This window comes from Brachycentrus maculatus, unplaced genomic scaffold, assembly GCF_059751285.1.
Source record: "Brachycentrus maculatus isolate JH-2025_06_01 unplaced genomic scaffold, ASM5975128v1 h1tg000033l, whole genome shotgun sequence".
Classification (NCBI taxonomy): domain Eukaryota; kingdom Metazoa; phylum Arthropoda; class Insecta; order Trichoptera; family Brachycentridae; genus Brachycentrus; species Brachycentrus maculatus.
Genome location: NW_028280787.1, coordinates 651625 through 664914, shown reverse-complemented (window position 1 = coordinate 664914; position 13290 = coordinate 651625). Strand labels below are relative to the sequence as shown.

General features: G+C 36.8%; 1 protein-coding gene across 11 annotated transcripts in view; it reads right to left on the bottom strand.

The window, feature by feature from the left end:
• Positions 1-13290, bottom strand: part of PMCA (plasma membrane calcium-transporting ATPase 3) — a 206005-nt gene that overhangs the window by 77680 nt on the left and 115035 nt on the right. For all 11 annotated transcript variants that reach the window (XM_088273876.1, XM_088273896.1, XM_088273930.1 and 8 more), the window contains exons 7-10: positions 12631-12751; positions 10471-10636; positions 8390-8600; positions 2988-3023 (exon numbers count right to left, since the gene is read on the bottom strand). In XM_088273876.1, coding sequence (XP_088130002.1) covers positions 2988-3023; positions 8390-8600; positions 10471-10636; positions 12631-12751 — 534 coding nt within the window. The remainder of the gene's footprint in view (positions 1-2987; positions 3024-8389; positions 8601-10470; positions 10637-12630; positions 12752-13290) is intronic.

Below are 13290 nucleotides of genomic sequence, written 5' to 3'. Positions count from 1 at the left end.
TTTTTTTTGCATTTTTGGACTAAGTAGAATCAACTTAGTTCATAAATGCAAAAAAATGTCCCTTACTGTGTTTTGAGTTTGGACAGCCGATTAGAGAACTAACAAAATGCATTTTCACCTAAATTTTTAACAAGCAATTAAATGGGTATTGTACAACGATAAAGAGAAAAAGGAAAACAGAAAAGAATACAAAAGTCTAAAATCACATCAAAGAATTCATTATTTTTCCTCAAATATGAATTCCATCAAAATGCAGAGGGGCAACGGTCTAAGACTAAAAATGCATTTTTATTTTATATATAAAGAAAAAATATGTAAGAAAATTTCAAAGTATTTTGTGTTATTAAACCCAAGAGATTGATATTTATAAGTCATTATAATTTTTTTTTATAGTCAGTAAGGTGAGGTTAGGTTTGGTAAGGTTTGATTGGGTAATTTTTATTTTATTTTTATTTTATTTTATTTTATTTTATTTGGGATTTTTACAGCCAAAACAATATATAATACAACATTAATTGACAAAACTATGGCCAATTAAAAAAGTCCTCCGATAATGCTGTTCTTACGAAAGTTACGTTGATATTATTTTTTGACATCTCATCAAAGATGAAGAAGAATATGGAAGTCTGGTCATTTACTGGGCTGACGACCGTCATCGGCTGGTTTAAGTGGCCACTTTACACACGTGTAACATTCACCAATTTTACCCATTATTGACAACCACACTACTCAAATTCTTCATCTTTGATGAGATGTCAAAAAATAATATGAAAATAACTCCTGTAATTGGAGATAATCCAGATTTTGTGAACAAGTATTTGGACACACTCAAAATGTTGTAAAGTTATGTTGGTTGGGGTGAGTGTGTGTGTGTGTGTGTGTGTGTAGTACCTATTCCATGTCAACATAAATCATCCAGCAAACAGGGATTATAAACAGTTGGCTTGTTGAACAAACGCCAACGATCAATCATTCACCTGATTTCCTGCTTATATAATTTTTTATGGAATTAGTGCTTTTCCCAAATATATCTACGTCATTAAACATTTCATTATAAGTATCCATAATGCGGTTAATTGTAGTATTTCTGGTAATGTTGAATAGGTAAGGTAAAGTAAGGTAAGATTCATTTGTTGACAACCGCTATTTCTTAAAATGTCTTTCTGTCCGCCCCCGTGGTGTGATGGTCAGCGTGTTTAGCTACCGTGCCGGAGATCCCGGGTTCGATTCCCAGGAGGGTGAAAATAATATACTGTAATATTGATTTAATATTACCCTGGACTGGTTCCTGAAGCGCAAGAGTGATCACCTTGCCTTCATGTAAGTAATGATGTAGTGTTTAGCGTATTGGCTGTCAAACTGGAGGCCCTGGGTTCGTTGTCGGTAGGGTATAAATAAATATTTACGATTTTTCGCAACAAAGAATATTAAGTATTTTTTTGTTGATAAAAACATCAATCTATGGGGTTTTATAAGTCGCTCACTCCTTTCAAGAACGTCATAAATCAAAAAACTTGATTTTTCAGGAGAACCTTTTTAAAGTTTGAAAATATAATATAATGCATTAAAAATTAATATCAAGCCACTTATTGAACTTTTTACTGTGCAACTGATCTTTTTAGGTAAAATCTGAAGGTTTTTTCTCCATTCGAAAAATATTTAATTATTTAAAAAAATACTTCAACAATACCTTTTCTTCAAAATGCAAAAACAACATTTTCTGCCCTGTAGCGGGTGAATATTAAGTTTAAAATATGTCTCTTTTGCTAGAATATAGTACATTTTCTGGGCATTCCGAAAACATGCACAACTGAAAATTGACGATTTTTGATTTATGACGTTCTTGAAAGGAGTGAGCGAAGTATGCAGAAACAAATTACTTTAGAAGGATTTAATAGACAATAAGAAAAATGCATAAAATACAACAAAAAACATGGTTTGTTAAAAGCTTTATAGAAATCCGATATAAGTAATTGTTATAGTCTTTCTAAAATAAATATTTAAAATCCTGATAACAATTCCCTTTGGGGTATAAAATTTTAAAACAAAGATTTAAACATATACACAATATGTATTGATATTTTTAAAACTAAGTCGGAAACTATAAAGCTATCAACAGCCAGCCTATAAAAAAATTAATAACACTCTCCTTATCATTCATCGTTCACTTTGTGTAATACCACTCAGAAAAAGTTGTTTTACACAAAGTGAACAATAAATGATAAGGAGAGTGTTACATTACCATTCCAAAAAGTTAATAATGATTTTAAAATACAAAATATATTACCATCCGTCTCTTTATCATTTATGGTCACTGGTATTACAGTGGTATTACACAAAGTGAACAATGAATGATAAGGAAAGTGTTACATTACCATTCCAAAAAGTTAATAATTCTTTTAAAATACAAAACATATTACCATCCTTTCCTTATCATTCATCGTTCACTGGTATTACACAAAGTGAACGATGAATGATAAGGAGAAAAAGAGTAATGGTTACTTTTTGGCTACCTGATTGGGATGGAAATATATTTTGTACATATTTTAAAAGCATTATTTACTCTATGGTATGGTAATATAACACTCTTATTAAACAGTCTACAGTCAACCTGATGAGGGAATAGTAATTCCGAAACCAGTAGTCGTGAAGTAGAATCTTTTCAATTGGTTACCCATAGTAAATAACCAATTTAATTAAGCTTCAAGTCCACTTTTAAAAACATTCCCATATGTTCCTTTAACTTCTTTCTCTCTTTCAAATCTTAGTATTGTATAAATGTCTGACCGTAACAATTTTACTTTGATCTACGTTTGACCTGATGACGGAATGATTATTCCAAAACCGGCGGTCACAAAGTAGTGTTTTGAAAGTGGTATTACACTAAATGAACGATGAATGATAAGGAGAGTGTTATATTACCATATCACAAAGTTAACAATGCTTTTAATATCCAATATAAATAAATAGATCGATAAAATGATTACCTGTCAAGCTCTTCTTCTTCCTTAACTTCTTGGCTTCTGTCGGGCGAGCGGTGTTGCCGTAACGCGACATGCGCCCAAGAGTGTTGTTTACATTTTTACGACGGCGCAGGCAGGTATTTTGGTGGGTGTTTTTTTTTCAAATTTTAAAATGGTTGTTGGGTGACATCAACGTGCATCGGGTGGTGGAGAGGGGAAAATGAAAAGAAAAAAGAAAAAATTATAAAATAGTAAATATTACAAGTATAGTTGGACCGGTATACGAATGACCTTCATTAGCTCAGGTTATTTTCTGAGTCTGTAGAAAAAAAAAATTCTACAGAATTATGAAAACAAAGTTTGTTGTATATTTTTACCTGATTTTTTTTGTCACAATACATGCTTTTAGGACGGAATTGATGTACTTTTTGGTGAGCGTGTTCCCTCTCTGCCGCGCATTGAATATGTTTGGTACAGGGTTAGCGCAATGGTGCGGAAAAAAGACGCGTATCACGTACGCTCGTATGTGAAGGGGAATTAACACATTGTAGTCGGGCGCTTCGAACAATAAACAATATTGAAATAATAAATAATATTTTTTATCCGCCTCCGTAGTGTAATGGTCAGCACGCTCGGCTACCGTTCTGGAGGTGTTTGTTTTTGATTGGTTGGAAAATATTACTTTTTAGCAATAAGCCCGCCAATGTACCGTAGAACGGGCTACTTGGACTTTGATGTGTTACTTGAGCCCAGTACAAAAAAAAAATTAAATCTGTATTTGGTCTACAATAATAAACGTATTGACACGATTCATTGTTTCCCTGACAGGTGACACTTATTGTCACGATACTTCGATCAATACCACGATCTAAATATTTTTTTTGTACTGGGCTCAAGTAACACATCAAAGATCATGTAGCCCCGTTCTAGGGTACTTATTTATTTTCTGTATATGAAGTTTAAATAAATAAATCAATCCATATTAACCGGATCCACGCGGCTCGCATAACCGTATGTGTTTTCATATAACATGCCCCATACGCGGCTGACATAACCGTATGTGTTTTTACATTGCTCCAAGTTTCGAACCTCAGTTCAACTTGGAGGGATTTTTTCATGGTGTGGAACTTTGGATAAAATAATACGTCAATCCTTGGCCTTATGACATCTGTTGAAATATCTGACTAATGATTTGTAACATCGCAAGGATAAATAAAAGAACAGATCCCTGATTTTTCTTGCGGCCGGTAATTAGTCCGCGCCATAATCATGCCCTATATCTGTCTCACTCTCGACGCTACGCATCGCCAGTGGGTAAGAGTGACACACGATGCGTGCTTTGATTTATTTATGTTACGATCTTATTTGTTTATATTACGATATATTTCAAGAATAATGTGACACAAGCGTATTATAGTGTACCAATAAGGCACAATGAATCCCATTGAACGTTTTTGTTTAGGAAAATAAATAGTTTCTTAACTAAATACATGATAAAAGTAATCATTTAAAAAACGGCGAAATACCGCCGCGCACGGGCGTCTCTCAGGAACAAAGTTAACGCGGTTAAAAGGTTAAAATATCGGTAAAACACTGCAACGAAGTATTCTTATACCACTCCAACATTTAAATGAAAAACTATTAAATATCATACAATTCAAATTACATAATTTGCATAATTAAAAATTCATTATATAAATTGGGATTCACTTTGAAGAATTTCAAAATTGATTATAATTAATAAATATTAAAACACAATCTATTTTCGTGTTTCGTCTTGTATTAATATAATGATTAAATTTTTCTCAAAATAAGTAAATTTTAATTCTGACAGGCTTATCAAAAAGTATGGAATAAAATGAATGCGAAAGATAATTTAGAAAAAAATTGCATAAATTGTGTCTTGATAATATTTTTGCCATTAAAACAAATTGTGAGATTTTATTTATATAATATGGTTTAAACCCTCCCTTCCCGGTGTTGTGTACCTCGTACACATTGCTTCTAAAAACCATTAATATCTCTATAAATATAATAAATACAAGGCTAATATTTTAGGTATTCCTCCATAACATATTTACTCATTGATTTAAAAAATAATAATCAGAATTTATGGGGTACACCGGAGGTATTACATATATAAATAGCGCGTGAAGAGTGTGCGGGAACCGCGACACTATATTCGCATCTCACTCTTGCATACTTGCACTGTGCAAACATGAGGAGCTCAAAGCTCAATGTTCTCTGGCTAGCGGGCTAGCGACAGTAGCTTTTGGGCTCCCGACAAGAGTGGACCTATTTTTTTTTTGAGGTCAGGGGATCTTGCATCCCTTATGTCACCGCGACCATATTAGGTCTATTGCGACCTCCCTCCGTATTACAGCTCACTGCCAAGACCTACGTGAGTCATGTAACTCACGACCTGTCTTGATGGTAGGAGCTTCACGTAGGAATGGACCTATGCTTGTTCCGTGACCGTTGCCAGATGGTTTTTTAATGTTTTCAGCAAATAAATCTAAATTATTATAATTTTTTACTTCATTTATAATTGATTGAGGGGATTAGCTGTGAATGTCAGTATTTTTCCGATTTAAAATCGCTAATTTTTTATTGTGTAGTGACTACCCAACACCGGGACGCGCGTTTTATTTTAGCACCGGAAGGGAAAGGTTAAAGATGTCATGCATGTGTACTTTCGACATGATTTCTTGAATTCAGTCGCTTTGGAAGAATTTAAAAAAAATATTAATATTATATATAAAAAAATATTATGATACAGGTGACATCGCATCTAGGGGCGGGGGGTGGGGGAGTTTTACTAGATAGTGAGGGGACACATATTCAAATTCGGAGTCGTCCATTTTCAAATATCTGCAATCCGACGCAAAATGGCCAAAATTCAACCCGAAATTGCCCAAATTCATCATGGCTATAACTTTAAATTCAATTATAATTTTTTCAATTCAAAATGTCTAAAATATATTCAACATTTCTAAATACTAAGTGACGAACCATGACGCCAGTTTCTGCAAGGGTAGGCAGATAGTATACATCTAATTTAAAAGGTTGAACATAATCAAATGTGTCACAAACTGTGTGCCAACCTTTAAAGGTTAAATTTTGAATTTGTAAAATTCAAAGGTAAATATGTGAGAATGGACGACTTTGAATTACAGAAACCTAATATATCGACAAGTCCGATGAACAATGCCAGATCTGCAGACAATGCAGGCGTGCATCAGCATCGTTGATACAGTCCCCATGGTAATATTTGGGATTATCCCAGCGATAATTTGAGGTACCAGTATATAGTGATACTTTGAGTACCAGTATACAGTAATACTTTGAGTACCAGTATACGGTAATACTTTGTGTCCCAGTATACAGCGATACTTTGAGTACCAGTATAAAGAGATACTTTGAATACCATTGCAAATCATTACAGTGATATTTTTGAGTTTCAGTAAACAGTGATATCACGTATGACACACACATTCTTATATCGGTACTTATATAAAAAAATTGTACCAAAAATTACTAATCCTTCCCTGGTAAATAAGTGTTTTGCAGATCACACATTATTCATTGGACGTGTCAATGTTACAACAAGAAAACAGGCACGAATTCAACATTTTAAAATTATTTAAACAAGTAGATTTAGTTAAAAAGAATTAAACGTTCATATAATAAGTAGATTATGAATTTTAAAATATATATTTGACAGACGAATCACAGATCCCGTTTGACCCAAATTGAAAATTAAATTTTGGTCATCATATCTCGCTACTGGGTGCTGGGGGATTCCCCGCCCTAGTACGCCATAGCTCATGGAACCACAGCAGGGTGGATACAGTCCCCAGTGAATGAGATCATCAAGACTCTATCGACTTACTTAACCTGTCCAGGAGAGATTCCGCAGACAAAACTGTAATTTTTTTTTTTTTGGCATAGCACCCAATGTTGAGTGATACATGACAAACCTGTTCATATATGCCCATATCACTCACTCCTTTCAAGAACGTCATACATACATATCAATAAACTTGATTTTTCAGGAGAACATTTTTAAAGTTTAAAATTACAATACAATGTATTAAAAATAAATATGAAGAACTTATTGAACTTTTTATTGTACAACAGGTGTTTTTAGAAAAAACCTGAAGGTTTTTTCCCCATTTGTAAAATATTAAATACATTTTTAAAAAATAATTAAACAACATATTTTATTTAAAATGCAAAAACAACACTTTTTGCCCTGTAGCGGGTAAATATTAAGTTAAAATTATGCCTCTTTTGCCGGGATATAGTACATTTTCTGGGCATTCTGAAAACATGCACAACTGAAAATTGTCGATTTTTGATTTATGACGTTCTTGAAAGGAGTGAGCGATATACACCTCTAAAGCTGGGGACTGACCAGAGTCCTTTGGTCGTAACGTAACACGTTACGATGCGAGCATTCGTATAGTCACCTAAGACAGCGTCGGCACAGATTGTTCCACATTCCTATACACAGGACCAACCTGCCGATGGTTATGCCTGTAGGAAGACCTACCGCTATGTTGAACAATATCACATTGGATATTGATCTGTTCCACGTGTCCGAAGGAGTTTTCCGAAGCGGGATTCTTCTACACATTTAACAAGAGTCTTCTTGCTTACTTTTAACGCCTTAAATGTTAGTTTGTAATGTATATATTAATTATTGAATAAATTGAGTTGAATAGTCAGTACAGCGTTCCGAGTGCTCCATCCGAAGTCGGATGCTCGCCGCGAATGTTACGTTACGATGAAATGTGGAAGCCAGTCCCCACCTTAAAAGAAGCGTTGCTTGGAAGACTATGTACTTCCACACTCCCAGACAGGTTTTCCTCATATCGTAGTCATACAGGAGAAAGTGACCAAGTGCATTGTTTTACAAAAACGTTATCATTGCCTATTTGATATCTTTTTTTATATTTTTTAAACCCTTATCCGCACCCCAATGGTGCATAGGGCACTGCGTCATATAAACGCAGTGTTATCTTGATCGTTTACGCATGAAGGAAAGGTGATCAGCCCTCCGCTTAAGGTACCAGTCCAGGGTGATATTGAATAAATATTACAGTGAAAAAATCACTTATATTTATTTTACCCCCCTTGGGAATCGAACAGAGCGTGCTGACCATTACACTACGGAGACGGACATTTGATATCTTACTAGCTTAATATTGCCCTGAAAAGATCCCAAAGGATTTTAATCTTGGAAGTATAATATATTGACTAGTTAAAAATGACTAACTGCATTGGTGTTTATTTTGTTGCCAAGCAATAGTGACTTAAATGGCCCTCCTGAACATTTTACGTTGTGTTAGTTGGTCACTTTCTCCTGTACGACCACGATATAAGACATTAGTTAAGTGGCCAGACCTGATCGGTCCACCTACCCTTCTTCATCTTCTTGTTGTGCTGCTCCTGCTGGTCCACGGCGGCCCCCAGGAGTGTGAAGATGATGCCGGCCTGCGAGTTGACGCCCACCGCAGTGACCAGCATCTTCCCGGAGCCCTCCATCACGTGCGTCCCGCTGAGAACCATGGGGTCGAAGGACTCCCCCTTCTTCACATGGTCCGACTCTCCCGTGAGCGACGACTCGTCGATCTGGAACCATTAGGAAAGAGCCATCATTAATATTTGAAGCATATCGTTCACTCCTTTCAAGAACGTCATAAATCAAAAATCGTCAAAAGGATCTGGGGGATTTTGAAAGTAGGCGACACATATTGCAAGACCATATGTTTCTTCCAAAATCTGTGTATTTTTCAGAATAATTCATGTATTAAAATAGTATTAATAAATGTATCAGTTTTAGCAAATAAAAATCTATCAGCGGAAGCTAAACTGGCAGTACACAATGGAGTTCTGGTTCCAACCCTTATGTATGGAAGCGAAGCATGGAGTTGGCAAAAGAAGGATGAAAGCAGACTGAATGCAGTCGAAATGCGATCCCTCAGACGAATGTGTGGCAAAACGATGGTTGATAGATGTTCGAATGATGAAATAAGGAAAGAATGTAAGGCTGAGATAAGCATTATCGATAAAATTGAGAAAGGTGTGTTGAGATTGTTTGGACATGTGGAGCGTATGAGTGAAGAAAGAACGGTTAAACAAATTAATGGAGCGAATGTAGTTGGAAAAAGAAGCAGAGGATGACCGAGGAAAACTTGGCACAATCAGGTATGTCAAATACTTGAAAGCGGCCGGGTCAGGAGTCATAATAATCGTCGGGTATGTATGAGGAGATGCATGAATGTAGAAGAGGCAAAGAATGTTTGCAAAGACAGAGTGGTGTGGCGCTCTATTCTCTCTGCCTACCCCTGCGGAGAAGCGGCGTGATGGTTAGTTAGTTAGTTAGTTAGTTAATAAATGTACGCGAGAAGAACAAAGAGACGCAGTTCATCGACTTATATTTTGTTTATAATATTGTCCCCACCACATGTAACTCCTTTAAAATCGTATATAAGGGGTGGCGGACAAAGTTATGTGTGCTCAGATTAAATAATATTCAAAACGTGTATACGCCGCCGCGCTCGCTCTGTTTTTATATTGGTGTCGGTTTGTTCTTCTCGCCCCTTGTGTTTTGTAATTTTCGATATATTGGTGTAATTTTGTTATTTTCACATTTATAACTTTGTAATTTTTAATAAATAAAAGATTGTCTTCATTAGCGCGTTTCCGTCTCCCTAATCAAAAGTGTTCCAGTACATATTCAAAGCGTGTATACGCCGCGCTCGCTCTGTTTTTATATTGGTGTCGCTTTGTTCTTCTCGCCCCTTGTGTTTTGTAACATTCAATATATTGGTTTAATTTTGTTATTTTCACATTTAAAACTTTGTAATTTTTAACAAATAAAAGATTGTCTTCATTTGCGCGTTTCCGTCTTCCTAATCAAAAGTGTTCCAGTACCGTTAGCAGTAACACCATAAGATGGACCCCAAGAATTTCGCAACGAAGACCTTGGGAGAAGAAAAGAGGTGTCGGAAGACGCCAAAAGAGATGGTCCGACGACATGGTCGCTGTGGGGGGTAGAAACTGGCTGCAAGCAGCATCCGACCGGAGGAAATGGAAATAAGGGGAAGAGGCCATATCCAGCAGTGGAAAATAGTATTAGTTACCTTCTTTTTTTTTGTTTATTTATAACCCTTATCCGCACCTAATGGTGCATAGGGCACTGCATCAAATTGACGCAGTGTTATCTTGATCATTACTTACATGAAGGCAAGGTCATGTAAGTAATAATGGCAAACACTCTTGCGCTTCAGGAACCAGTCCAGGGTAATATTAAATAAATATTACTGTGTTAAATCACTAATATTTATTTTCACCTCCCCCCTGAGAATCGAACCCGGGACCTCCAGCACGGTAGCTAAACATGCCGACCATTACACCACGGAGGCGGACAACCTTCTTGCCTTCTTTAGAGTGCCTATAACTTCTTTGGTGTAGGTTTTGATGATGAAGGACACTTTACCTTGAGGTCGTTGCTCTGGATGAGGACGCCGTCGGCGGGCAGCAGGTCCCCATACTTGATCTGGCAGATGTCCCCGACCACAATGTCCCCGACACTGATCTGTTTCACCTCCGACTGCCTGATCACCGAGAACTTGTGCTCACCTTCTATCCTCGATTGTAAACCTCTGCAAATAAAACAAAAATACATTCAAATCTTCTTCTTCGTCTTTTTATAGATCCTCAGGATCTGTCTGTGCCTCCGCCTGTCGCTCTTGGGATGTTGACCGCCAGCTATCTCTTTACCTTTCGGAGATCTGCCTGGGGTTCTGCGTCCTTCAGGGTTTCCTTGAAGGGCGATACGTGGAAGTCTGCCTTCTGACCTTCTGTTTTTCATTCAAACCCTTATCCGCACCCAATGGTGCATAGGGCACTGCATCATACAAACGCAGTGTTATCTTAATCGTAAACACATGAAGGGAAGGTGATCAGCTTTCCACTTCAGGTACCAGTCTAGGGTAATATGGAATAAATATTATAGTGAAAAATCACTTTTATTTGTTTGACCCCCCTGGGAATCGAACCCGGGACCTCCAGAACGTGCTGACCATTACACTACGGAGGCGGACATTCTATTTACATTCTCATTAATATTAAGATTATCATATCCATATCTCAACATATCGTGGGTGTACTGGCAAAAAACGTTAAGTCGAAAATATGAAATTTTGACTTAACGATGCATATTACAAAGATTTCAACATTCTATAAACTGACAAAATACACTAAGTAGTTTGAAATGTCATATTTATGTGGTTTTAAAAGTAAATTCAACTCAAGTTTGATAGCGGGTATTTTGTCCGCCTCCGTAGTGTAATGGTCAGCACGCTCGGCTACCGTACTGGAGGTCCCGGGTTCGATTCCCAGGGGGGGTCAAACAAATAAAAGTGATTTTTCACTTTTATATTTATTCAATATTGTCCTGGACTGGTACCTGAAGCGGAGGGCTCATCACCTTTGCTTCGTGTGTTAAGGATCAAGACAACACTGCGTTTATATAATGCAGTGCCCTATGCACCATTGGGGTGCGGATAAGGGTTTGAATTGAAATTAATTGAAATTTTATGCAGGCTTAAAGCTTTAAAGAACAGGGATTATTCAAACAGGGATTTTAGAGTTAACGTTTTTTGCCAGTATACATACGATATATAGCTATTCATTTTCAGGGACGGAAACAAATAATTTGTGGGAAAAATGAGGTATATGTAGGAGTTACAAAATTATTAGCAGTGTGATCTACCATGGGTAGAATGGTGAACGTCACACGTGTATAAAGTAATCACCAGCCTAATCGTAGGTCGTAAGTCCTGTAAATACCCAGACTTTCAGGGATTATTCAAACAGGGATTTTAGAGTTAACGTTTTTTGCTAGTAAAGCCAGGAAATATGAAGGAGAATATGCAAGTCAGGGCATTCACAAGTTAGCAGGGCAACTGCTACTGACACTTGTCCGCAACCAATAGTGCATTGGGCACTGCATCCAATTGATGCAACGTTAATTTGACTGTTTCTTTCTTGTTTAAAGAGAAGGTAATCTGAACATTTGAGCAATGGACCAAATGGATCGGAGACCAGAGAATTTGAGTGGTGGACCAAATATTTCATAAACCAGAGCATTTGAGCAGTGGACCAAATATATTAGAGACCAGAGCATTTGAGCAGTGGACCAAATAGCTCAGAGCCCAGAGTATTTGAGTGGTGGACCAAATATCTCATAAATCAGAGCATTTGAGCAGTGGACCAAATATCTTAGAGATCAGAGCATTTGAGCAATGGACCAAATAGCTCGGAGCCCAGAGTATTTGAGTGGTGGACCAAATATCTCATAAATCAGAGCATTTGAGCAGTGGACCAAATATCTTAGAGACCAGAGCGTTTGACCAATGGACCAAACAGCTCAGAGCCCAGAGAATTTGAGTGGTGGACCAAATATCTCATAAATCAGAGCATTTGAGCAGTGGTCCAAATATCTTAGAGACCAGAGCATTTGAGCAATGGACCATATATCTTAGAGACCAGAGCATTTGAGCAATGGACCATAAATCTTAGAGACCAGTGGACCAAATATCTCATAAACCAGAGCATTTGAGGATAAAATGATATAGATCATATAAGAACGTACCTAAATTGTCTTTCCTTAGTATAATCATTGAACGCTGTAACTATAACCACCACAATTACTGAAATGAGGATGGCGAGGCCTTCGATCCACGCATAGTGACTTTCTTCTTCTTCTAATGAAGCTGCAAACAGAAAAACAAATTATCAGTAATCAAGACAAAATAACAATCCCAGATTTGGGGTCAGCAATGTATTTTCAGTAACTCCAAATAACAATGTCATCCGATTCAAGCATCCACAGAGGAAATACTCATAAAATTGGAGGAGAAGAAGACCGAGGAAAACTTGACATGATCGTGGCTTGTTCAGGTCAGGAGTCGGAATAATCGGCGGGTATGTATGAGGAGACAAAGTAGGCAGTAAGCTGGTACTACATACTAGGGCAGTAGAGATAGGAAGTAAGGTAAGCTGGTACTACTTACTAGGGTAGACAGTAGAGATAGGAAGTAAGGTAAGCGAGTACGACATACTTAATAAGGTAGGCAGTAGATACCTTTTCTTCAAAATGCAAAAACAACATGTTCTGCCCTGTAGCGGGTAAATATTAAGTTAAAAATATGCCTCTTTTGCTGGGATATAGTACATTTTATGGGCATTCCGAAAACATGTACAACTGAAAATTGTCAATTTTTGATTTACGACGTCCTTGAAAGGAGTGAGC